General features: G+C 37.1%; 5 protein-coding genes and 1 long non-coding RNA gene across 16 annotated transcripts; 2 read left to right on the top strand and 4 right to left on the bottom strand.

The window, feature by feature from the left end:
- Window positions 1–5: 5 nt before the first annotated feature.
- Window positions 6–2,290, bottom strand: LOC104755976 (uncharacterized). 2 transcript variants are annotated; one of them, XM_010478467.3, is made up of 6 exons: window positions 2,116–2,290; window positions 1,659–1,772; window positions 1,215–1,464; window positions 926–1,122; window positions 652–839; window positions 6–567 (listed from the first exon to the last, which is right to left on the bottom strand). In XM_010478467.3, exons 2-6 carry the CDS (start codon window positions 1,751–1,753, stop codon window positions 269–271), a joined length of 1,029 nt encoding a protein of 342 aa, XP_010476769.2. In that variant the 5' UTR covers window positions 1,754–1,772; window positions 2,116–2,290; the 3' UTR covers window positions 6–268. The 2 variants fall into 2 exon arrangements, with proteins under 2 accessions (XP_010476769.2, XP_010476770.2); XM_010478468.3 differs by having other exon boundaries at window positions 2,169–2,286.
- A 139-nt stretch (window positions 2,291–2,429) lies between these two features.
- LOC104755975 (cell division control protein 48 homolog C) lies at window positions 2,430–5,373 on the bottom strand. 2 transcript variants are annotated; one of them, XR_015586631.1, is made up of 3 exons: window positions 3,667–5,232; window positions 3,428–3,573; window positions 2,430–3,337 (listed from the first exon to the last, which is right to left on the bottom strand). XR_015586631.1 is itself a non-coding variant. In XM_010478466.3 (3 exons), exons 1-3 carry the CDS (start codon window positions 5,080–5,082, stop codon window positions 2,567–2,569), a joined length of 2,340 nt encoding a protein of 779 aa, XP_010476768.2. In that variant the 5' UTR covers window positions 5,083–5,373; the 3' UTR covers window positions 2,430–2,566. The 2 variants fall into 2 exon arrangements, 1 of the variants encoding a protein (XP_010476768.2); XM_010478466.3 differs by having other exon boundaries at window positions 3,428–3,580; window positions 3,667–5,373.
- On the bottom strand, window positions 5,210–11,145 carry LOC104759250 (molybdenum cofactor sulfurase). 9 transcript variants are annotated; one of them, XR_015586627.1, is made up of 21 exons: window positions 10,842–11,127; window positions 10,534–10,632; window positions 10,296–10,354; window positions 9,826–10,147; window positions 9,574–9,700; window positions 9,031–9,136; window positions 8,902–8,947; window positions 8,650–8,688; window positions 8,424–8,580; window positions 8,140–8,242; window positions 7,885–8,001; window positions 7,642–7,715; window positions 7,451–7,552; window positions 7,236–7,335; window positions 6,760–6,870; window positions 6,573–6,637; window positions 6,373–6,494; window positions 6,070–6,302; window positions 5,865–5,998; window positions 5,669–5,779; window positions 5,210–5,577 (listed from the first exon to the last, which is right to left on the bottom strand). XR_015586627.1 is itself a non-coding variant. In XM_087494875.1 (21 exons), the coding sequence occupies exons 1-21, from the start codon at window positions 10,945–10,947 to the stop codon at window positions 5,479–5,481; spliced, it is 2,436 nt and encodes an 811-aa protein (XP_087351001.1). In that variant the 5' UTR covers window positions 10,948–11,145; the 3' UTR covers window positions 5,210–5,478. The 9 variants fall into 9 exon arrangements, 4 of the variants coding, with proteins under 4 accessions (XP_087351001.1, XP_087351002.1, XP_087351003.1 ...); XR_015586628.1 differs by having other exon boundaries at window positions 6,394–6,494; XM_087494875.1 differs by having other exon boundaries at window positions 7,642–7,719; window positions 10,842–11,145.
- A 114-nt stretch (window positions 11,146–11,259) lies between these two features.
- LOC147923380 (uncharacterized) lies at window positions 11,260–15,953 on the top strand. The gene is made up of 7 exons (XR_015585655.1): window positions 11,260–11,352; window positions 11,809–11,896; window positions 11,988–12,055; window positions 12,204–14,959; window positions 15,081–15,171; window positions 15,334–15,418; window positions 15,816–15,953. It is a non-coding gene; the product is annotated as an uncharacterized LOC147923380 (long non-coding RNA).
- Window positions 15,954–17,271: 1,318 nt separating this feature from the next.
- Window positions 17,272–18,820, top strand: LOC147923379 (LOB domain-containing protein 3). The gene is made up of 2 exons (XM_087493582.1): window positions 17,272–17,597; window positions 18,345–18,820. Exons 1-2 carry the CDS (start codon window positions 17,418–17,420, stop codon window positions 18,657–18,659), a joined length of 495 nt encoding a protein of 164 aa, XP_087349708.1. The 5' UTR covers window positions 17,272–17,417; the 3' UTR covers window positions 18,660–18,820.
- Window positions 18,821–18,899: 79 nt separating this feature from the next.
- Window positions 18,900–21,522, bottom strand: LOC104755972 (uncharacterized protein At4g15545). Its single transcript, XM_010478460.3, has 9 exons — window positions 20,881–21,522; window positions 20,485–20,553; window positions 20,314–20,370; window positions 20,078–20,141; window positions 19,926–19,994; window positions 19,605–19,838; window positions 19,457–19,502; window positions 19,282–19,360; window positions 18,900–19,187 (listed from the first exon to the last, which is right to left on the bottom strand). The coding sequence occupies exons 1-9, from the start codon at window positions 21,148–21,150 to the stop codon at window positions 19,095–19,097; spliced, it is 981 nt and encodes a 326-aa protein (XP_010476762.1). The 5' UTR covers window positions 21,151–21,522; the 3' UTR covers window positions 18,900–19,094.
- Between the last annotated feature and the right edge of the window lie 313 nt (window positions 21,523–21,835).

Genomic DNA, 21,835 nt, shown 5'->3' with positions numbered 1-21,835 from the left:
GCAAATGATATCAAAATCTCAATTGACCAAACATAAGGCAAAGGCAAAATTCGGAAAGGCTCAAAGCAAATTCAATAGTTCACGTATAAACAACATTGTAAAAAACTGAAGAAACCTGTCACTAAATCCAGACCAGCTGGCTTAAAACAAAAGACTCTTGCCTTCTTGATATTTGAATCTATTTCCACCTTTTTTTTTTTTTACCAATGCTTATGTGGTCTAAGAGAAATCGTGCAATCGAATTGAAAACCTTGTGAAATTTGGCGACTCACTTTGCCTTTGTTTTAGATTTCTTGAGGAGACTGGAAGTCCTGAACTCAGCATCGTCTCTGATGAAGCTCCACCACAGAATGGTAAGGGGAACTGTGGCGGCATGCCAGATCGAGTGAGCATCAAAGTAGCCTTCGTATGGAGGAAAATCATATATCTCTAGAAGCATGGCTAAGCCTCCAGCAATCACAACCACCCAAAGTTTCCAATTAGATGGATGGCTCGAGACAGCGGCCCATCTTGCCCATAGGAGAAGCTGAGAGACTCCCATTGCCACACACACAATCATGTTCCAACCTGTAAACAACATTCAAAACCAGTGAAGTTCACCAAAAAAAATATTGACTCCGTTTCAGATAGGTGAAAGAGTTTGTAGCGTACCATAGTCAAGTTTGTAGAAGTTGATGTATAGTATGTGGGTGGTAACAAAAGCTAGTATTGGAGCAGATACCATGACCCTGGCAGCCTCAACCCGAACATCAAAGGTTCTTAAGATAGCTAAGATAAGTGAGAATCCAAGAACGGCTATTGCTGATGAGTAGTCCAACCTCTCTGTGAGGTCAACATCTCTGAGAACCATGGGGACGGATTACCAGAAAATCATATGATAGATGAAGCAGATTGTGTATGAAAAAGTAATGTGTAGATGATTTACCTGCTGTGGAAAACAGCACTCCAGAACCACGAGTTCATAGATAGGAGACCATAGATATGCCACAAACCAACGTATTCGTAGTAAGCTGTCCTATCTTGTTTCAAAGGCAATTTGTAGTACAGCGTGATGAAAAAGGAAAGCCAACCATGGAAATGCATTGCTAGGTTGAGCACAGAGAAAGCAACAGAAGCAGGCTCCTATCAAAGAACAAAGTATAGCCAAAATTCAAGCTCAATCTGATTTATGGAAACAACCAGAAATCCAGAAGTGACTGAAGAAATAAACAAACCTGAATCCCAAGTACACGCTTGAAGGGCCATTTACCATGGTATTTGATCGGGGCTTGACCAAGAGTTTCTCGTTCTCCCTCTCTATTAACCATACACTGATAACGGCAATCACCTTGACAACCCCATTTTTTCCATTGTAGATACAGAGGTTCCTGGATGTACCATGGAGCACCACTAGATGAAGAATTGCACTGAGGAAAGCACTCTTGTCCAACACAACCGCTAATCTCACATTCTGAAACACATGACCTGATACGAAATTTCCAGATATTAATAACGTACATGAGTCAAACGCTGCTAACATCCTGGCTACTAGTAAACCAAGTTCACGCTATAAACTAAATTAAAAGAAACAGGATTATCTTGAACACAAATTCTAATTTATCAAAGCAAGTAAGATAAGCTATGTATGAATCCTAAGGAAAGTGAATACTTTACAATACCTGTAACTTGGATCAGCATCTCCAGCACTAGCATTAGAAAAGGTGAAAAGGCATGGCAACACTAGAAACAGGGCTGTCCAGTAGCGGACTGCCATCTGAGCAGAACTATACAATCTACACACGAAAAAATATGAATCAGACAATGAAAAGCGCAAGATAAAAAATAGGATTAAGCCGTACGAAGATCTTCAATTCCATTAAAGGAAGTGATCATTCATTCAAGTGAAAGAAAGAAACTTTTACATATGAAAAACAAAACAAATCGTTTTCTATCTAATTCGAACTTGTGGAAACTAACTAGAGAATATCGTAGTCATCGATGGAACTAGCTGTTAGAAAACCATAAAACATTCAGATTCCTTCATAATCTAATCCTACGATTTCCAGATTCGATCAGATTATCGAAAAACTCAGAACGTAAAATCAAATTGAGAGCCTAACACCCAAAGAGATCTACCAATTACGCAAGGACAACACAAAGGTAAGAGAATCGCAGATCAGACTGAACACCTCCGAGCCTGAGCCTAAGTCGGAGTCGGAGTCGGAGTCGGAGTCTTCGCAACAAAGGTTAAAGAGCTCCACAAGAATATTATTCTCGCTGTAAAAATATATGGAGAGGACGAAGGACAAGTAAGAGCACGTGTCTTATTTATTTATTTATTTTAAGAGAAACGATGCCGTTTTCGCATTATTATCTTGGCTATACAACACAAAATAATATACCAAAACCTTTGTTGTATTATTTATCAAAGCCAAAATAAAATAAAAACATTGTAACAAAACCTTTCTTTATATAATTTCAAATATATATAATTGTTACGAGTACTCGGACAAATGGGATTTTGCAGACATATTAATGAGTATTAGAGTTCAAGTGTAGTCCAAAAGATGATCCTTCCTTTTCCATCCTATGCTTTCCTTCCAATGCTTTCTTGGAGCTTTTTTGAGAGTTCCTCGTAGTGTCTTCGTTGCTGTTTGTTCACAGATGGTGATACTAAGGACAAGGCTTGCTCGAAATGACTCATCTTGATGGTACACTTGGTTAAATCTGTAACATCATCATCATCATCATCATCATCTTCACAGGTGCTTGTTATTTCCTCCACTGCCAAGAATGTAGCCTTTTGCACCAAGTGAGCAAGATCAGCTCCGCTGAAACCTTCACATCCCATCTTTGCAACACCATCCAGATCAACACTAGCATCTATGGGCTTCTTCCTTGTTATAGCTTTAAGTATCGAAGCACGCTCATCTGCGTTAGGGAGGGGTACGTAAAGTAGATTCCCAAACCTACCAGGTCTCAAGAAAGCTGGATCAATTACATCTGGCCTGTTTGTAGCTCCCACTACGTATACATTACGTCTCTCCCCACCGTCCAGCTCAACAAGAAACTGGTTCAATAGCCGTTCAACAACCCAGGCACCTTCTTTGCCACGGCTTGTTGTCAAAGCATCCACCTCGTCAAAGAAGATTACACATGGCGAACATGTACGGGCACGCTGAAACAATGTCCGAATAGCAAGCTCGCTTTCTCCAACGTACTTGTTTAGAAGTTCTGCACCCTTGATGTGCATGAAATTAGCTCCTGCTTCGTTAGCAACTGCCTTGGCAATCAATGTCTTCCCACATCCCGGTGGTCCATAAAGCAAAAATCCTGTCTCTAAGCTTACCCCAAAAGCCTAAAAAGATCCAAAGACACACATTCAGACCTCAGGTGACAAGCAAGTATTCTTGTCTATATAACAGTGCCAAGTGACTTGTGTTAGTACCTTATAAATATCAGGCTTTTTAATAGGTCTGACGATATAACGGTTGAATTCAAGTCGCAGATGCTCAAGTCCACCAACATCATCCCACTTGACATCAGGCACGATAGAGAATCCTTCTCTTGTTAAAGATGCCTGAACTAGATTCACTGCTTCCTGGTAGATAACAGAGTCAGAAACCAAAGAACAAGAATTTGTAACCACAGAAAAGTAAACTCATATCGTCCCTGCAATTAACATACCTCGAAATCAGACATTTTGACAAAAAGTTTGTCCAACTCTTCTTCTGGCCAGGGTTGCCTTAGCCAAGAATTATCATCTTCACCGTTTGCAGACAGTTGAGATTTTCTTGAATCCAAGATTCTCTTTGTGGCTATCCTGCCAGCCATGTTAGCAACACCCTCCAAATCAGCTCCAACAAAACCCGGGGTTAAACGAGCTATAGTTTTCTTGTCAAAGGGCCCTTCTAGTCTAAGTTTTTGGGCTACAACCGAGAGTATCTCAGCCCTTGCATCTTCATCTGGAACACTCAGAGCAATCTCACACTCAAATCGTCCACTTCTCCTCAAAGCAGGATCAAGAGCATCAGGCCTATTTGTAGCTCCAATGACGAGAACAAATCCAGCACTAGACTCAGGACCTTTGTTATCAGGTCCATCCATACAAGTCAATAATTGCGTTACAATCCGCTTCTCCATCTCCCTTTGCTGATTTTCCCTCTTTGATCCAATTGCATCAATCTCATCGATAAACACAATGGAAGGCGCAGTCCTATATGCTTTAGAGAAGAGCTCTCTAATACTCTCTTCAGAAGCACCAGAGACTCCAGAAACCACATCTGTAGCTGAAATCTTATAAAACGGAACACCAACTTCATTGGCTATGGCATTAGCCAACTTGGTCTTTCCACAACCAGGTGGTCCATGAAAAAGAATCCCACTTGGTGGCTTAACTCCTATTTTCTTAAACGGTTCAGGATTGAGAATCGGAAACAAAACATTCATCTCAAGTTCATCCAACACTTTCTTTATCCCACCAAAATCTTTAAAAGTAGGACCTTTAGCATCCACAAGTTCCAAATCACCATTACCAGTAGTTCCACTTACAGAACCAGAGCCGTTAGCCTCTTTTCTCAACCCCATAGTAGCCATCTTGCCTCTACCTTTGTTGGTCACAGTCTCAACTTCGACATTAAGTTTCACAGGCGACTCAGTTGGTTTCTTTGAAGAGTTGTTCAACTTGGCATAGTTATCTCGTAGACTGTTATTGATCAAATCAAACCTTGGCGGACTCAGCTTCTCGCTGTAAACAGCGTCCTCGTCCTCCGAAGTCGAAGAAGAAGACGGAGAAGACGAAAGTTTCTTCCTTTTAACAGCAGTAGCAGCTTCCTCGTCGCCATTGTTGTTATCATCGTCCTCTTCGGCTTTGTTGTTTCTGGCATTAAGGATTTGTCTTACGTTGAGCAGAAGCACTTGCCGAGTCAACCGGGCAAAGTTACCGTACCTTGAACGGAGATCATCAACGATATCCTCCGCCGTTGTTAAATCCTTCCCGCATGAATCAATAACTTGACTCAGGTATCTACGATTTATCCCTCCGCCCATACCACCACCTCCGCCGCCGCGGCCGCGACCACGACCACGACCTCTCCTCATCATCCTATAAGCTTAGAGCGGGTTTCAGTAGCTAAAGTCTGAGTCTTTCTTACTTTTAGAGCCTTTTTCACCACTAACACAGCCGGAGGAGGCAGCGGATAAAGAAAAACCTAATTTAGTGTCTCTCAAATGTGTAAAAATGTAACCTTTTGTATTATTCCTTTTCTATTACAGTATTACATAATGTTTGGTTTTCTCACTACAGTATTTGGTATACTCAAGACTTTAGTGTCTGAGGCTCTGAGCTATATTATCGAGAATTTGTTTTTTTTTTCTCTACAAACTTGAAAGAGTAAATACAATATCTGGATGCTTCTCTATATTATCGATGAAGTATACAGACTTTTTCTCATATGCTTGATGCTTCTCCATTTGTTTGTATGTATAGTAAGCTTGAACCTATTCAATATCTGGATTTACTTCATCCCCAACTCCAATCCAACATTGTGTGTTCTCATCAATCTCGTATCTCAGAAGAGTTCCAAACAAGATCTTTCCCTGAATCCAATGAGACAACAAGAAGTGTTACTTCACAGACAATGATCAAATACCCTTTTTAATGGAAAAGATTGATTTCAGAATGTTGAACCTTTACTCTCCTATATGAAGCTAAAGTTGTCAAGGGCTCATTGGATTTCTTCACTAGTCCAGCCTCGTTACTTATGTTTATCATCTGGCACCGGTTACAACCGCCCAACGACTGCATCAAAAGAAATGAACTTTAAAAAAAAAACAGAGAACCATGACGTTTATACATATGATTACATGTGGATCCATGGACTTACTGTGAAATGATTGTCTCCTATCTTGATAGTTCTCCATTTATCTTCTGCGTATGGTTCACCTCCAGATATAACTAGATTTGGTCTGAATCTATGTGGATTGAGTTTCTCATGAGCCCGTTTGTAATCCTCGTCTTCTGCAACCAAATTAGTTTTAATCAAGCGAAAAGGAACAAGATGTAAGATTAAAAAGGTGATGGAAACGTACTTGCTTCTAATCTTCTGTTTAGGTCGGCAACACTCTCCTCGGAAATTAACAAGAACTGAGCTTCATTAGCAAAGTTGATATTGCTTTCCAAATCTCTGCACAATCCAGGAGTCTTGGTTCTGTTTAAGCAGTGTTTTGAAGTAGAGCTAGAATACCGTAGCAACTTGCATTGTCGACCAATGGCATTGGTGAACCAACTATTGATTCTAGTTTCCTCATTAAGCTTTTCAAGTCTGCAACACAAAATCAAATATATTACAAGCAGCTGATGTAAGACATCACATGATACGGAGCAATGCATACATGTTGGCATGTGAATCAGACTTGATTTTTATGTGCAACTTGTCTTTGCAGCGAGAAGATTCTACAGACAGTAGCCCTTCCTCAAGGTCGATAAAGGTTCTTATAAGAGACATCTCAGGTACCTAGAAGCCATTCCCAACCAAATCAAAAATTTCGTCACAAGTACATAGAAAGATTCGAGCTAGAAGATGCTTTATTACCTTCTTTTGGGTAAGAATGTCGCCTGTCAGACCCTGAACCATCCATTCTCGATCATGCAGCAGGCCTTTTATGTTTCAAAAAATAAACACAAGTTATGCATAAATGCTAAAGAGATCAGCCCAACCACTAATACCTGCACAAACAGCAGCACCGATTTGGAGTAACCAAGCAAGTTAAATGAAATACCTGTTCTGCAAAGTGGCCAACGCATCACAGAAAATCCAGCACATGACTTGATTGGGTATATAGTAATTGACTTAAGGTAGTGGCTTGGAAAAGATTCTTTACTTTCAAGTTCTGCAAATCAACAAAAAGCGGAGATCCATAGAATTAAGACGCCATATATGCTTTATGAATATTTAGTATGTAGCAACTAGCAAGTTACGTTTCGTGGTTTTCCAAAAATCAAACGAAGTAACGACAAGCTCCATACACTTTATTTGTGTGGCTAACTGAAGCATCTATTACCAAAAATTACGGAAAGGTAAGCATGTGAAGATGGTGACTTTTGATAAGGTCACATCCCCCAGAGACTGAGTGGCGGAATCAATTATGCAAGTCCATTTTATGTCAACGTGAGTGAATAATGTTCCAAGAGAGTTAAATAACAACAGCTAGTGTTACTAGGAGCAAAGCACCATAAAAGATTTTAAAGAAAGTACCGTCACAAGGAAGTTGAGGAAACCTTCCACTGATGACATTTCCATTCCCAATCTTCTTTGGAGGTGAAACAAATGAACTTATGATGAAATCAACAAATTTCTGTGAATGAAGTATACACTTTAAATTAGGTGGCCGCAAGGCAAAAATGAGCTTTGTTTACGACAACTTCCGATACATGGATTTGGGGAAAAACTAAATAAAGGAACAAACATACCTTGGCCTCTTCAAAGGTTGACATATAACCAAACGAAACCCTAACAGCCCCTGTTGGTTTTCCATTTATCACATCATTATCATCCCAGCAAACATGCCCAGCCTAGGTTAAATTAAAAGGAAGTCATGGTCAACTATATAATACCAGATCTGCTAAAAAATCAGGGCCAGCAAAAAAATGAACAATTATACCTCTACATTAGACAATAGATCAGAATGAGACAAGTCGAGATACTTTGCACATGCGCCAGGATTGCAGAAACATCCTGTCTACACCAAAATGAAGTAGAATGAAAGATGAAATATCAGCGTCAAATGACCTAATGCAAGATTACCCCTTGCCAGCGAGTGCAAGCCCCTAATCTTACTTACATAACTTCTTTTCTTTGGGGTGGAAGAATTCAAAGAGAATAAAACTGTGTTTCCAAAACATACCCGTAACTGAATTCCAGATAAAGAAGCAAGCTTTTCCACCTCCAAGTAACCAAACCAAGAGCCATCAGGTCTTTTCAAGTTGAATGTAACCGTTGGGCCTGATTTATGTGAAGATAACTGAAACATAAAACATAGAATGAATCAAATACTATGGTCACAAGAAAAGTAATTCCATATGACTTCTAAAGTAAATGATGACATTTTAAAAAATATACATATATGAACTGATTACTTTTTAATCATGAAAGAACTGACCTTCAGATTTTCACTGCCATACAGAATACATACACCAGCTCCGTTTCCATGTCGTAAAGCCTGTAGTTTCTTTTTCACATATACGGAAAGTGACGTTGTGTGCCTAGTAAATAGATACAGAACACACTTAGCTTCTACAATATGAGATTGTTTGGAGGGCACTTTAAACTTCTGCAAATTTCAAACAATGATTAACAAGAATAAATAACATATTTAATCTACTAAGGAAATTTTGAAGTCTTTTTCGATATTGGAAATTCTGAACGGAGCAAAGTTATACTCACATCCAAATTGCAGAAGGTGTAAGCGACTTGAGTAATTTGAAGCCATGACGGATGGCTGCTATGCTCAGGAATGAAGCAGAACCATCCTCAAAAGACTCTTCCACCCTTTCCCTTCTTTTTACAAAGTCAATGTCAGCAATAGAAGCCGCAACAGTGCCTGTAAGTATTACGTTCATCAAATGCCATACAAATATAAACATTTTACCCAACTAAATGAGATGCTTACCTCCACTAAAATAAGTCTTTTTGAGCAATTTGGCTGAGTCTGTAGATTATAATAACGAGAAAAATATCATGTCAGAACTTGTTTGAGAATTTAGTCTCAAAGGTGATAGAATGATATGAAAAAAATATTGGAGATCTTAACAACAGAAATGCTCTGATCTAAAGTAATGAATTTAACGAGAATGTTTCTGAACTACAGTCAGATTTGTGATGATTTACTGAAGGAGATAAATCTAGGGGAAAAATTACGCACCATTCCGTACAAGGAGAGCGCCAAGCCCAGTAGGGTAACCAAATAACTTCATGAAAACAGCGGAAAACAAGAAATTCAAAATCTGATAACAAAAGAGCTTCATTTATTTTAGAAAGCTCCAGGAGTTACCTTGTAGAATGACACAGCAACAAAATCTGCAGGATACTCCGATAAATCAGGTGGTAGTGTAGCACAACCCTTTGCAGCATCAATCAAGACCATCCACCGCTTGCTCCTTATAAAAAAGTATATAAGCCATGATGAGCGAGAAATAATAGAAACCAAAACGAACGACTCTCTTAAGTCTTATACAGTTATACACAGAATCAACAAAGAAAGAAGTATCAAATCAAGCCAAAGTAGTTCCTCCAAAAAAAACAATTAGTGGTTTTAGGCTTATATTATCAATTGTTATAAATCATCAAAATGTGCACAGATCATTTCTCTATTTTTTAACATTAACACCAGAAAAATCATATCAAAAACATATGGCCGATTCCTGTAATACTTCTCCTGTTCAAGGGCTGCATTTAACTCACACTCAAAAGACCATGACAAAAAAAAATCACTGTGCTCAAGGACTTGAATTGTTCTAGGCATAGCATCGCTAAATCTCATAATATGTATCCAAGCAGACGAAGAGATGAAGAGAGAAACTAAAGTGACACTTACTTGCTAAAGGGAGAACCTCGTAGCGTGGTTTCAGTATTTTCTTTGATCAAATTCACCAGATCTAGATTAAACCTGAGGCCGGAAAAGTTGCACTCTGAGGGGAAAGCAAATAGATTATAGGCATCTCCTGTCAACATACGAATGAAACACAGGATAAGCAAACCAGAAAAGCCGATTATATACCCAGCGTGCAAGAATATGACATGTGATGCATCTTGAATAAATAAAGAAAAGATGATCAAGCTAACGGACCTCTTGAGTCTTCCTTTTGGAGTTTAGAAGTGTTTCTCATCTGCACAGCACGATGCTTTACCTTGATAGATGGTCCTGAATTTGTGAGGTGGCCTCCTGGTTGGTTAGCAGGCTCTTCAATATCCACAGCACATGCTGAAGCACCTTGAGCTAATGCATATTCCCTGATACCAAGTACACTGTTGTGATTCTCCATGGTATACAAAAAGTTACTGTCTTGGGTCCATGGAAATGTCTCTCCGACAAGCTTCAGCGCTGCGGTGGCTCCGGAGGTGAATATGCAACTGTAATCTTCAGGAGAAGCATTGAAGTATTCAAGCACCTAACTCCAGTGTGCAATGAAGAAATGATTGAAACATATAGAACCAACTTAGAAGATGAATAGCAGTAATCGGAAGAGTAAATATAAAAAAACTCCCTATATACCACATAAATCAGTTAAAGAAATGTTAAGAATGTAGTAGTAGTACCTGATGTCGAGCATCGGCTATAAGGTCACTGGTTGCAGAACTGATATCACTTTGACTATCTAAATCATTATTAAGGAACCTCTTTCCAACAAAGAAGATGTACAGAAAAAGAGACTAGCTACGTTATTTTCACCAATCAACATCAAAATTTTCACATATTCAAGTCATTAACTTAGTGCTCATCTAGTAAAAAAAGAAGACAATCTGTTATGAGGTTCAAAAAAGATGAGAAGGATACGTGGATTTCCAAAAACATTGCTAGTAAGGTCCTTAAAGATATCAGCCATCTGCAACTCAGAATACAAAGTAGAACCAGCATGATCCAAGTAAACAACACCTGCATATATACCCACAAGAGCTCTCATAAGTTTCAATTTCCAATATAATAATACAACTACTCAAAGAAGTGATGAGAGTGATAACCACCAACCAGTCTTAAAAACTTCAATTTACATACTTTTAACTCAATTTTAAATTCAATTCGAACTGTATTAGATCCAAAGAGAAAAACTCAATACATGAATCAAAGAAAGAAAAAAAAAGGACCTTGATCTTGTAATCGCTTGAATTGGGAGTGGCGGATCTGATTGATGTGATTGGGACCGTCTGGGTAACCGTAATAATCTCCGAATTCTTTCAGAAACGCTTCCATCTCCGATTCCTCCGATTCCTTTTTTCCGACGAATCGAAATAAACAAATTTATCGCCGGACCGAAGAAAGACGGTCGTTCCCGGCTTATTTAAAATAGTTGTTTTCTTTTTCCACGTAATTGTTTTTTTATTTTCTCTCTTACATAAGAATAAAAAGGAAATATTGTTCTAGAAGAAAAACGAAACACAACAATTAAAAAATAAAATAATAAAGGAAAATAGTATTAGAAAAAAGGAAAAACCTAAAACGAAATATGGGCCGACGCTCCTAAGCCCATTATAATTAAACCGACTAACCTGAAATTGTGAATGCCTATAATTAAACCTCTCTCTCACAATTGTTGTCGTTCTCTTTCAAATCGGCGAAGGCGACGATCATCGTCCTTCTTTTTCTTCTTCTCTGCAAGTAAGGTTTATATATCTCTAATTTGTTCTGATGTATTTATTCAGAGTTTTTGATTATACCGTAACCTAACCCTAGTTTTGTGTTTCATAATTGTGTGTTTTTTTCTTAGGTTTCAAACCTCTCTTTTCTAAAGATCAAAACTTTGATTTGATCAAAACTAATCCCCCCTCTTTGATTCCCTGTGCTATTCATCTTAGATTAGGGTTTCTCATCTTAGATTAGGGTTTCTGATTTTTTTGTTTCTGCAAATCAAAATCCCCTCTTTTTGGATTCGGGATCGTTACATTAGCCTTATTGTGATCGTTACATTAGCCTTATTGTGATGTAAGAGTTGATTATAATTCTCGGGCGAATATTTTTTTGCAAGTTTGAGTTTTTTCCTTTTTAAAGATTTGGTTATGTCTTAATCTTTTGAGTGATCTATTAATATGAATCTCTTTTGTGTTCTTTTTGAAGGATTACTATTTGATCGTAGAAGTTGATTATGATGCAACCAACTTGATGAGATGATCAAGCTGGATTATCAGAAGCTTGCTTGCAATTTGTTAATTTTTTAGTACTCAGATTTTGTTAATTTGCTTTTGATTGAAATTTGTTTGATGACTAATGTTCTTGAGATTCTTAACTATATGCAGAAGTGGCATCCTTGGTGATACTGTGGCTACTTACGAAACTTCAAAGGAGACTAATGAAGCTTTTAATGGTAAAGTGGCATCTCTTCTCTTTGCTTTTATGTTTTGTTTTATTATCGGAAGCTTGCTTGAACTGGTTAGTACTCAGATTTTGTTAATTTGCTTTTCATTGAAATTTGTTTGGTGACTAATGTTTCTGAGATTTTTAACTTTATGCAGAACTGGCATCCTTGGTGATATGATGGCTACTTCAAGGAGACTAATGAAGCTTTTATTGGTAAAGTGGCATCTCTTCTCTTTGCTTCTATGTTTTGTTTTAAAGTTTTTCTGTTTTCTTAAAACCCAAAAGAAAGGGACTACACATTACATGATTGTGTCTGTCCGGTTTCTAACTTGGGGAAATTGTCCGTAAGGGAAAGGCTTGTCACATACTATCTATGGTCCCAATAATTTTAGAGATTTCAATCTCTACTGTCTTGCTGTGCTGGGACAGCTTGACAGAAACTTCAATATCTCTGCTAAAAAACCTTTTTTAAGGCTTGGACAATGTCCTGAGAAAAGTTCAATCTCTCTGCTCATTTGATGGAGGATAAAAAGTTGTAGAAAGGGAAATCTCTGTCCGATCAAAAAGCTCACTAAGCTAAGACAGCAAGTCAGATGCTAACTTCAATATCTCTGCTAAAAGACCTTTTTAAGGCTTGGACAATGTCCTGAAAAGTTCAATCTCTCTGCTCATTTGATGGAGGATAAAAAGTTGTAGAAAGGGAAATCTCTGTCCGATCAAAAAGCTCACTGAGCTAAGACAGCAAGTCAGATGCTAACTTCAATATCTCTGCTAAAAGACCTTTTTAAGGCTTGGACAATGTCCTGAAAAGTTCAATCTCTCTGCTCATTTGATGGAGGATAAAAAGTTGTAGAAAGGGAAATCTCTGTCCGATCAAAAAGCTCACTGAGCTAAGACAGCAAGTCAGATGCTAACTTCAATATCTCTGCTAAAAGACCTTTTTAAGGCTTGGACAATGTCCTGAAAAGTTCAATCTCTCTGCTCATTTGATGGAGGATAAAAAGTTGTAGAAAGGGAAATCTCTGTCCGATCAAAAAGCTCACTAAGCTAAGACAGCAAGTCAGATGCTAACTTCAATATCTCTGCTAAAAGACCTTTTTAAGGCTTGGACAATGTCTTGAAAAGTTCAATCTCTCTGCTCATTTGATGGAGGATAAAAAGTTGTAGAAAGGGAAATCTCTGTCCGATCAAAAAGCTCACTAAGCTAAGACAGCAAGTCAGATGCTAACTTCAATATCTCTGCTAAAAGACCTTTTTAAGGCTTGGACAATGTCCTGAGAAAGTTCAATCTCTCTGCTCATTTGATGGAGGATAAAAAGTTGTAGAAAGGGAAATCTCTGTCCGATCAAAAAGCTCACTAAGCTAAGACAGCAAGTCAGATGCTAACTTCAATATCTCTGCTAAAAGACCTTTTTAAGGCTTTGACAATGTCCTGAGAAAGTTCAATCTCTCTGCTCATTTGATGGAGGATAAAAAGTTGTAGAAAGGGAAATCTCTGTCCGATCAAAAGCTCTTTGAGCTAAGACAACAAGTCAGATGCTAACTTCAATATCTCTGCTAAAAGACCTTTTTAAGGCTTGGACAATGTCCTGAGAAAAGTTCAATCTCTCTGCTAATTTGCTGGAGAATAAAAAGTTATAGAAAGGGAAATCTCTGTCCGATTGAAAGCTCAATGAGCTAAGACAACAAGTCAGATACTATGGTCCCAGATTAAAAGCTCACTGAGCTAAGACAGCAACTCAGATACTATGGTTCCAGATTAAAAGCTTACTGAGCTAAGACAACAAGTCAGATACTAAGGTCCCAAAAATACTATTGTCTTGCTGTGCTGGGACAGCTTGACAGAAACTACAATATCTCTGCCAAAAGACCTTTATTAAGGCATGGACAATGTCTTGAGAAAGTTCAATATCTCTGCTAATTTGATGAAGGATAAAAAGTTCTATAAAGGGAAATCTCTAAACGATTTAAAGCTCACTGAGCTAAGACAGCAAGTTAGATTCTATGGTCCCAGATTAAAAGCTCACTGAGCTAAGACAGCAAGTCAGATACTATGGTCCCAAAAATATTAGTAGACTTCAATCTCTACTTCAATATCTCTGCTAAGACCTTTATTAAGGCAAGGACAATGTTCTCAGAAAGTTCAATATCTCTGCTAATTTGATGAAGGATAAAAAGTTCTATAAAGGGAAATCTCTAAACGATTTAAAGCTCACTGAGCTAAGACAGCAAGTCAGATACAATGGTCCAAAAAATGTTAGGAAACTTCAATCTCTACTTCAATATATCTGCTAAGACCTTTATTAAGGCATGGACAATGTCCTGAAAAAATTCAATTCTCTGCTAATTTGATGGAGGATAAAAGTCTATATATATAAGGCTTCTTTAGTGGCTTTCTAATAAGGGGAAAGTTCAAGTGTTCGATTAAAAGCTATCTTGTTGTAGTTGGGACAGCAAGTTACATTCTAATACTCTGCTATAGAGAAACCTTCAATCTCTGCCAAGATCAGCCTTTAAGGCTTGTATAATGATGGCTCTAGTGTACGATGGAAAAAAAGTTCTGCTGTAGCTGGGACAGCATGTTACCACATTCAATATTCTGCTATAGAGAAAGCTTCAATCTCTGCTAACTTCAGCCTTTATGGCTTGTACAATGATGTCCGATGAGAAAATATTCTGCTGTAGCTGGGACAGCATGTGAACACATTCAATATTCTGCTATATAAAAACTTCAATCTCTGCTAAGTTCAGCCTTTTAAGGCTTGTACAATGATGTCATAAGAAATTCAATTCTCTGCTGAAAGTATATAATTCAATATTCTGCAAATTTAACGGAGAATAAAAGTCCTATAATAAGGCTTGTTTAATGGCTCAAGAAGGAGATTTCTGCACAACCTTTATACAGTACTTTGTAAGTTCCTTTTTACTTTTATGTACATCTCTTATAAATCTTATTTTATTGAAGAATAAATTTTGTCTTTACTTGCCTTATTGTTCTCTAACCACATCTTTTGGTAATTCGTTCTTAACAGGGAAATATAGGTATTGCAGAAGATCCAACGTGAAGACTGGCATCTTTCCCTTCTTTTGATTAGGTAATTGTCTTCCCTCTTCTAACACAAGGTATGATCTTCACTTACCATTTGCATAAATCATATTTTGAAATATTTAACGTCTCTCTTCACATATACATTATCTTTTGCTTAACGAATATATGATTTTATTTGCAGAAAACATATTGATTCTTGCATGTGTGGCTTAACGAATATATGATTTTATTTGCAGAAAACATATTGATTCTTGCATGTGTGTCGTGTATGTGTGTATAATACTGGACTTTGAAATTGGAAGTTCGATCCTTTTCAAGCATGTAAGTATTTGATTCTTGCAAGTTTTATTTAAGTCAAAGAGTCTTGATTGTACATCTGATTAGTTTTTCAAATATGGCATCTTTGGTGGTCGTAGTGTGTACATCATTATTCATTACATGAATGATCTAATCTTAGCATTATGTTCGGTTTCTCTTTTCCAAATTATAGTGTTGCTGCTTGCATTTTAATTGTTTAGTGAACACTGAACACTGTCCGATTTTTAACCAGAAACAAACAAAAAAAAGACAGCAGGTTTTGATCAGATAATTTGTTATAACTTAATGAAGGTTGTGATTTGTTATGTAGATGCAAAGTTCAGAATTTATGATTTTCAACATTCATCTGTGATTTCTTTTGTCTTACCATACTCATTTAAGGTTTATTTTAAACTTGCAGGAACAGAGGAACTATCAGTTATTATCTCTCCAAGTCCATGCGACGGTAAACTTCTGACTTTGCCATCCCTTTATTGTCTAAATAAAACCCCATTCACTTCTTTGAAACCAAAGGTAAACCCATAAACATCTCGTACAGTTTTAGAGACTTTGATATTTTTAAGCACACAGCTTTACTCTTTGATTCTTTTAACAGAATATGGTTGGAGCTTTTGTGGACTGTGGTGCACCGTGCACGTCGTCTTCAAAACTCCTCTTTCCAGTTAGGTCAGGTAGGTATCAGGTATGCATTTGACTCCTTAAATCTACTTGATACATTTATGCATGCATTCTTTTAAAAATTTTAGAATTGTTGCCTTCAATTTCTCTCTCTTTTGGCTTCCACTTTTAGTACTTGTCTGACTTGCATGTGTTTTTAAGTTTGTGACAGGTCGCAGGAGGTTCGTTCAAGGTTATTTGATTTAGGAAACGAAACCTTAATTAAGTTCCCACATTTTTAGTGATAACACCGATACAAACTCCTTACACGAACACATATACACTAAACTGAAACATACACACAAATGTAACTTATATCATGCTCACGGTGAAACAAACATCTAAAATGCTATCACTGATACAAACATAAACGCATGACACGCACACATACGCTAAAACGCAAACATAAATATTGTGCTCACAAACACGAAAGCTAGTACTAATTAAGAAGTTTTAGAAGTTAGAATTTTGGCTCATCCAAGAAACATAACAAATTTATATTGTTATGGAAACTATTACAAATTATTTAGAAATTTTATCCCAATGATTGAAATCATTTCAAAGTATGTCATTAATTATCTATTAGGTAGAAGTTATAACAACCGACCAAGAGCAACCAACTATTTCATTACGTGAGCGTTATTATACATTATACATTACGTGAGCGATATCTACACCCAAAGATCTTACCTTTGGTATTTAGTATTTACGATTTATTATACATTATTTTTGCAACTTCTTGCGGAAGTAAAACGAAAATTGTTACTATACTAGTAGAGCCCCAAACGGTTTTCGTCGATTTTGAATCACTTGAACAACACAACTTACAATTATAAATAATATTTGATAAAATATATACATTTGTTGACTAACTCGCAATACAGCATTTGATCATTCATATCAAGACGGTATAACATGATCTCATGATAAAGAAAACTAGCTAGATCTTGATTCACTAAGAAGTGACAATCCCATACCCGACCAAAACAAGGAGAAAAAATAGTGAAGCAATGTTGCTTCAACTTGCAAGAAACAAATAGGGGAAACTACATAGGTAATACTAGTATTGTATTCAATATACAGACAAAAACCTATTCAACACATAAATAACAAAAACCATGAGAATTTTTAAGTGGGCCAAAGAAATCTTAAGGAATAGAGATGGGATTTTTTGTCCAAAGAAAGCAAATCTAATGACTTATTTACTTTTGGGTTGGACCCACGAGAAGATTTGATGTCTCACTTTCTCTTCTTTGTCTATTTAAACACAAGTCACACACTATTCTCTAAAGTCTTCTTCTTCTTCTTCTCTTATTGTCACAAAACACTTTTTTTTCTTTTCTAAATGAGACAAAAGGGCCACAGACACGGACGAACAGTATCACCCTGTGCCGGGTGTAAGCTTCTCCGGCGGAAGTGTGTGAAAGATTGCGTCTTTGCTCCATACTTTCCCTCTAAAGAACCTTACAAATTTGCCATTGTCCACAAGATTTTTGGTGCTAGTAATGTCAATAAGATGTTGCAGGTGAATATTCACTTCTCTAGCCATTTTTAATTTTTTTAAGTTGTGTAAAGGCTTGTGATATATGATCTCTTCTTGATTCAATTGTATCGTTGTGTGATGTTAACCCGCAATTTTGTTATTATATTCGTGTAAGCTATAGGGAGAAAGGGGTTTGTATAATCTTCTTACCTAAATGTTCACATTTTACATAAGTTTGGATGGATCATTCTTTTTTTTTTTTTTTTTTGTGTAAGAGGATGGATCATTCAGGTTGTTAAATTCTGTAATTTGTTTTTGATTTTTGCAATTTAACGTTTTAACAATTAGGGGTTTTTCGATCTATTCAGTGTGATGAGGACATTGCTTTTTGTTAAAAAAAAAGTTTGTTATTTTTGGAAAATATCGAAACCGCGTGTAAGAATATTGTAGGAAGTCTCTTTCTAGTTTGATATCAAAAGTATACATTGCATGTCACGTTAAAATGCCGAATCGTGACATTTATATCTTATAATTTGTTATCTTATGACAAAGTATGACGCGGTGAATAATTGATCCATGTCTAAAAGCGACTTCTCACTATTTTCAACTATTGAATATTACTATGATATCATTGACAAAATCATTACAAATTAAACAATGAAACAACAAACGCATCATTACTACATACGTAAAAATATTATTTGATTATCACTAAAACTTCCAAAAAAATGAGTGAAAGTAAATATTACAAATATATCCTAATTATGTTTACTAATTCAACGATCGTAGGAGCTATCGGAGAACCAACGCGGCGACGCCGTGAATTCTATGGTGTACGAGGCCAACGCAAGGGTGCAAGATCCTGTGTACGGATGTGTAGGGACAATTTCTTCATTACAAAGGCAACTCGAGGCTCTCCAAACTCAGCTCGCTTTTGCTCAGGCCGAGTTGATTCAAATAAGGACGCTCTGCCGTATTGACACCAAACCTTCGCCGTACACAACGAGCACCGTTACTTTCCCGACGAACAAAGACTTCTCCAGTGAAGTCGACATGGCTTTTGCGTATGAGGATGGTTCCGGAGACTCCCTTTGGTCGTGCTAGCTTTTCAATTAGTACTCTATCTTTGCATTAGTTATAATTAAATAAATTATAAGATGTGTATATGAACAAGATAAGTATACGATTAAATTAATTTATAGTAGTTGTCTAGATTAGTTATTATCAAGTAGCAAACCTATTAAGATTATGGACTTTGTTTCTCTCTGCCTTCTTTTGGATGTATCATTATAAAAACTTCAATTAAATTTCAAAGCAAAAAATATATTAAAATGCATTTACGAGTTAGGACCAAAGCGAGAGATATATTACGAGGAAGAAACAGAACACTTTCCAAAACGATATGTTTCTTTCTTTTTTTGTGAAGCACAAGCACACTTTGCATGTCACTTAATCCCATCGAGAATACACATCACATACTACTACAATGGTTATGATCCTATCACATTGGCCAGTTCAAGATAATGGGCTTATGAAAGTTTAACGCATGTTTCGGTTAAGGAGGCCTTGGAAAGATAAATAGAGATCTTTGTTATCTTCCCCAAATATCTCGTCTGCTTTCCTCAGAGTTTCCTGTCAAAAGCATCAACTTTTTCAAATCTATAATCTGAACATATCGAGAGGCCAAAAACAAAAAATGGCGCACAAAACTACAACGGTTTTTTACCTCTCGGGTTTGCTTTTGAGCATTGAGCTCCTTGATGTTAGCTAAGAAGGAACTGAACTGTTCGTACGATAATCGGCTCCTGAGAATGATGGATGAAAAAAAATCAACAATTTGAATCTGTGATTATGATAAAACTGACACTTGTTAGGACAACAAGTGATGAAAAAAGCCTCACCTAGCTTGCCGGAAAAATTCTTTACCATCCATCCGCGGTGTTCGAGCTGAAAAAAAAAGAGTTTTATACATTATTATCTATGAGAGAAGCATATACTTGAGCTTTACCAATTTTAAACAAGCAACATTCTCATTAAGATCCTATGAACCTGGGAGTGTGCGGTGGCGAGGAGGAGAATTTGCAGCTGATGATTGCTGACTTGACGGGTACCAGAGAGTTGCCTTTGTGGGAGAAACCGCACCTGATGTCCTTTTAGGAGAACCCGCTGCAGAATAGCCTCGAGGGGATACACTTGTGGAGATGATCTTTGGTGTTGCGGTTGGTGTGAGACGTGGAGAGATGTATGGTGTCATTGAAAATTTGTTTCCAGTGTATTTTGAAGCTGTCGATTAAAAACTCATACGTTGTTCACCAGTTGCAGCACAGAGATAAAAGCAGAAATAACAGAGGATATTTGATTCGATGTTACCTTCGACACCTGGATTGGTCATGTCTGTGGATCCACTGTAGTTTGTTGAGTGCGCATGAGTTCTTTCATCTGCATGTTTGAAAGATAATTAGCTCACAGATGGACCAAAACAAGACAACTCTTTAAATGGGAATTGAATATTGATGCAGTACCTTTGCCTGGGTATGATCCAGGAATTGACTGGTCGCATGTCCTGATATCAACAGGTTCTGTTTGCTGTAATAACAAATGGAGAAGGAGAAAACTATCAATCTCTTAAATCAGAGGCCAGAAGCATGCAAGATAGAGAGAAATAGCAGGAAATGCTTTAGTCCCCTCACTGGAGTGCACTAGAAACACAAAACAAGAAAAGGAATGTGTAATTAACAAAAAAGCTTGAATCTCTTACCGGAGGACCACTCTCATCGCTCAGGGATTTGATCAACTGTCGCTTGAATGTCTCCAACTAAAAATAAGTAGAAACATTAGCTCCCAAAAGTATAATGATGTGAAACTCTCTTACAATACAAAAAAAACAAACATGCATCAGATAAGAGATAACCAAACAAAAAGTTATCACCTTAGCCAAATCACGAGTGAGTTTTGTTACAGTCATTGCCAGTGAATCCTTCTCCTTAGTCAGGTTCATCTTAAGCAGAAAAAGGAAGACATTTACAATCTATAAGAGCTTATACTTGAGCAAATATGTTCATACACTGATTTGGATAAGAGCAAACAAATCTCAATATACATACCACAGCTGAATAAATAAACTACCTATATATATACCAACTTCAGAGCATTATACAACACTTCTCAAGTCTAAACATCAAACCAATACACCAAATTATTAAACCAAACACACAAAATTGTCCTGTAACACCAACAAATCCTGAATCTAATTAGTCATTCCCCTAAGCCTATGTCTCCATTAACAAGAATTGGATACAGAAACGAAATTTATAATAAAACTCACATTGTCTTCGAGGACAATCTTCAATCTCGAATCAGCCTCGCGGCAATCTCTCTCAAGGCGAGAAGCCTTCTCCTCGAGCTCACGCACAACATTCTCCTTATCCACAAGCTTCTGCCTCAATTCCACCACCTTAGAGTCTAGATTAGAGACCCTTGAAGCTATCGCCATTGACGTGATCTTTCTAGCGAGATCCAGCTGCTCAAAAGGATCCATCGGAATCACCGACAGAACCTCTTCGGGGAGCTCGAAATCTAGCTGGTCTTCTCCCATTTCTCCGTCCCCTTCGGCGTCTGAGATAAGGTTAGAGATTGAACCCTAAAAAATTTTGGAGATGACAACCCCCGAGAAGATAGATTAGGGTTTTCAGTTCTGAAATTGTCCGATTGCCTCTAGTTGTTGTTATTGTTGCAGAAGACAAAACGCCTTTACACTTGTCGTTTTCTCATTGGCTATATATCTTTTTCTTGTCTCTATTTTGAATTTTAAGAAAAACGCTTTTTGATTACTTTTCCCTCCAAACTAGAGAAAAATAAACAACAACAAATTTATATTTCTCAAGATTGTATTTACAAAAATAAAAATCAAGAAAATAAAATTGTGAGTGCATTTTTGGTCCTACATTTCAAAAAGACAAATAATGACGTGAAATCGCATTTAATTTTATGTGGTATTAAAATAAACCATATTGGCCTGTTGGGTAATATAAATAATAAAATTCTCAAAAGTTATTAGAATTGCAATAATAAAGGTTTCAGCAATTTTTGTAGTTATGAAGTTGAGATGTCACATCTAATGCAGTTGAGCAGAAGAAAATACCAGACACGTATTGAAATGCATATCAATTTCGTATCTGCGTATGTTCAAATTTCCTTAAATGTATAAAACACATATCCGGTTTTTTCCGGTTTGCATTAATTATTTGGACGATTTAATCGATCCTAATCTCCTGCACGTC

Source organism: Camelina sativa, chromosome 17, assembly GCF_030686135.1.
Source record: "Camelina sativa cultivar CO46 ecotype springtype chromosome 17, ASM3068613v1".
Taxonomy (NCBI): domain Eukaryota; kingdom Viridiplantae; phylum Streptophyta; class Magnoliopsida; order Brassicales; family Brassicaceae; genus Camelina; species Camelina sativa.
Note: the sequence above shows the minus strand (reverse complement) of the source record. Positions and strands in the feature narration are given on the sequence as shown.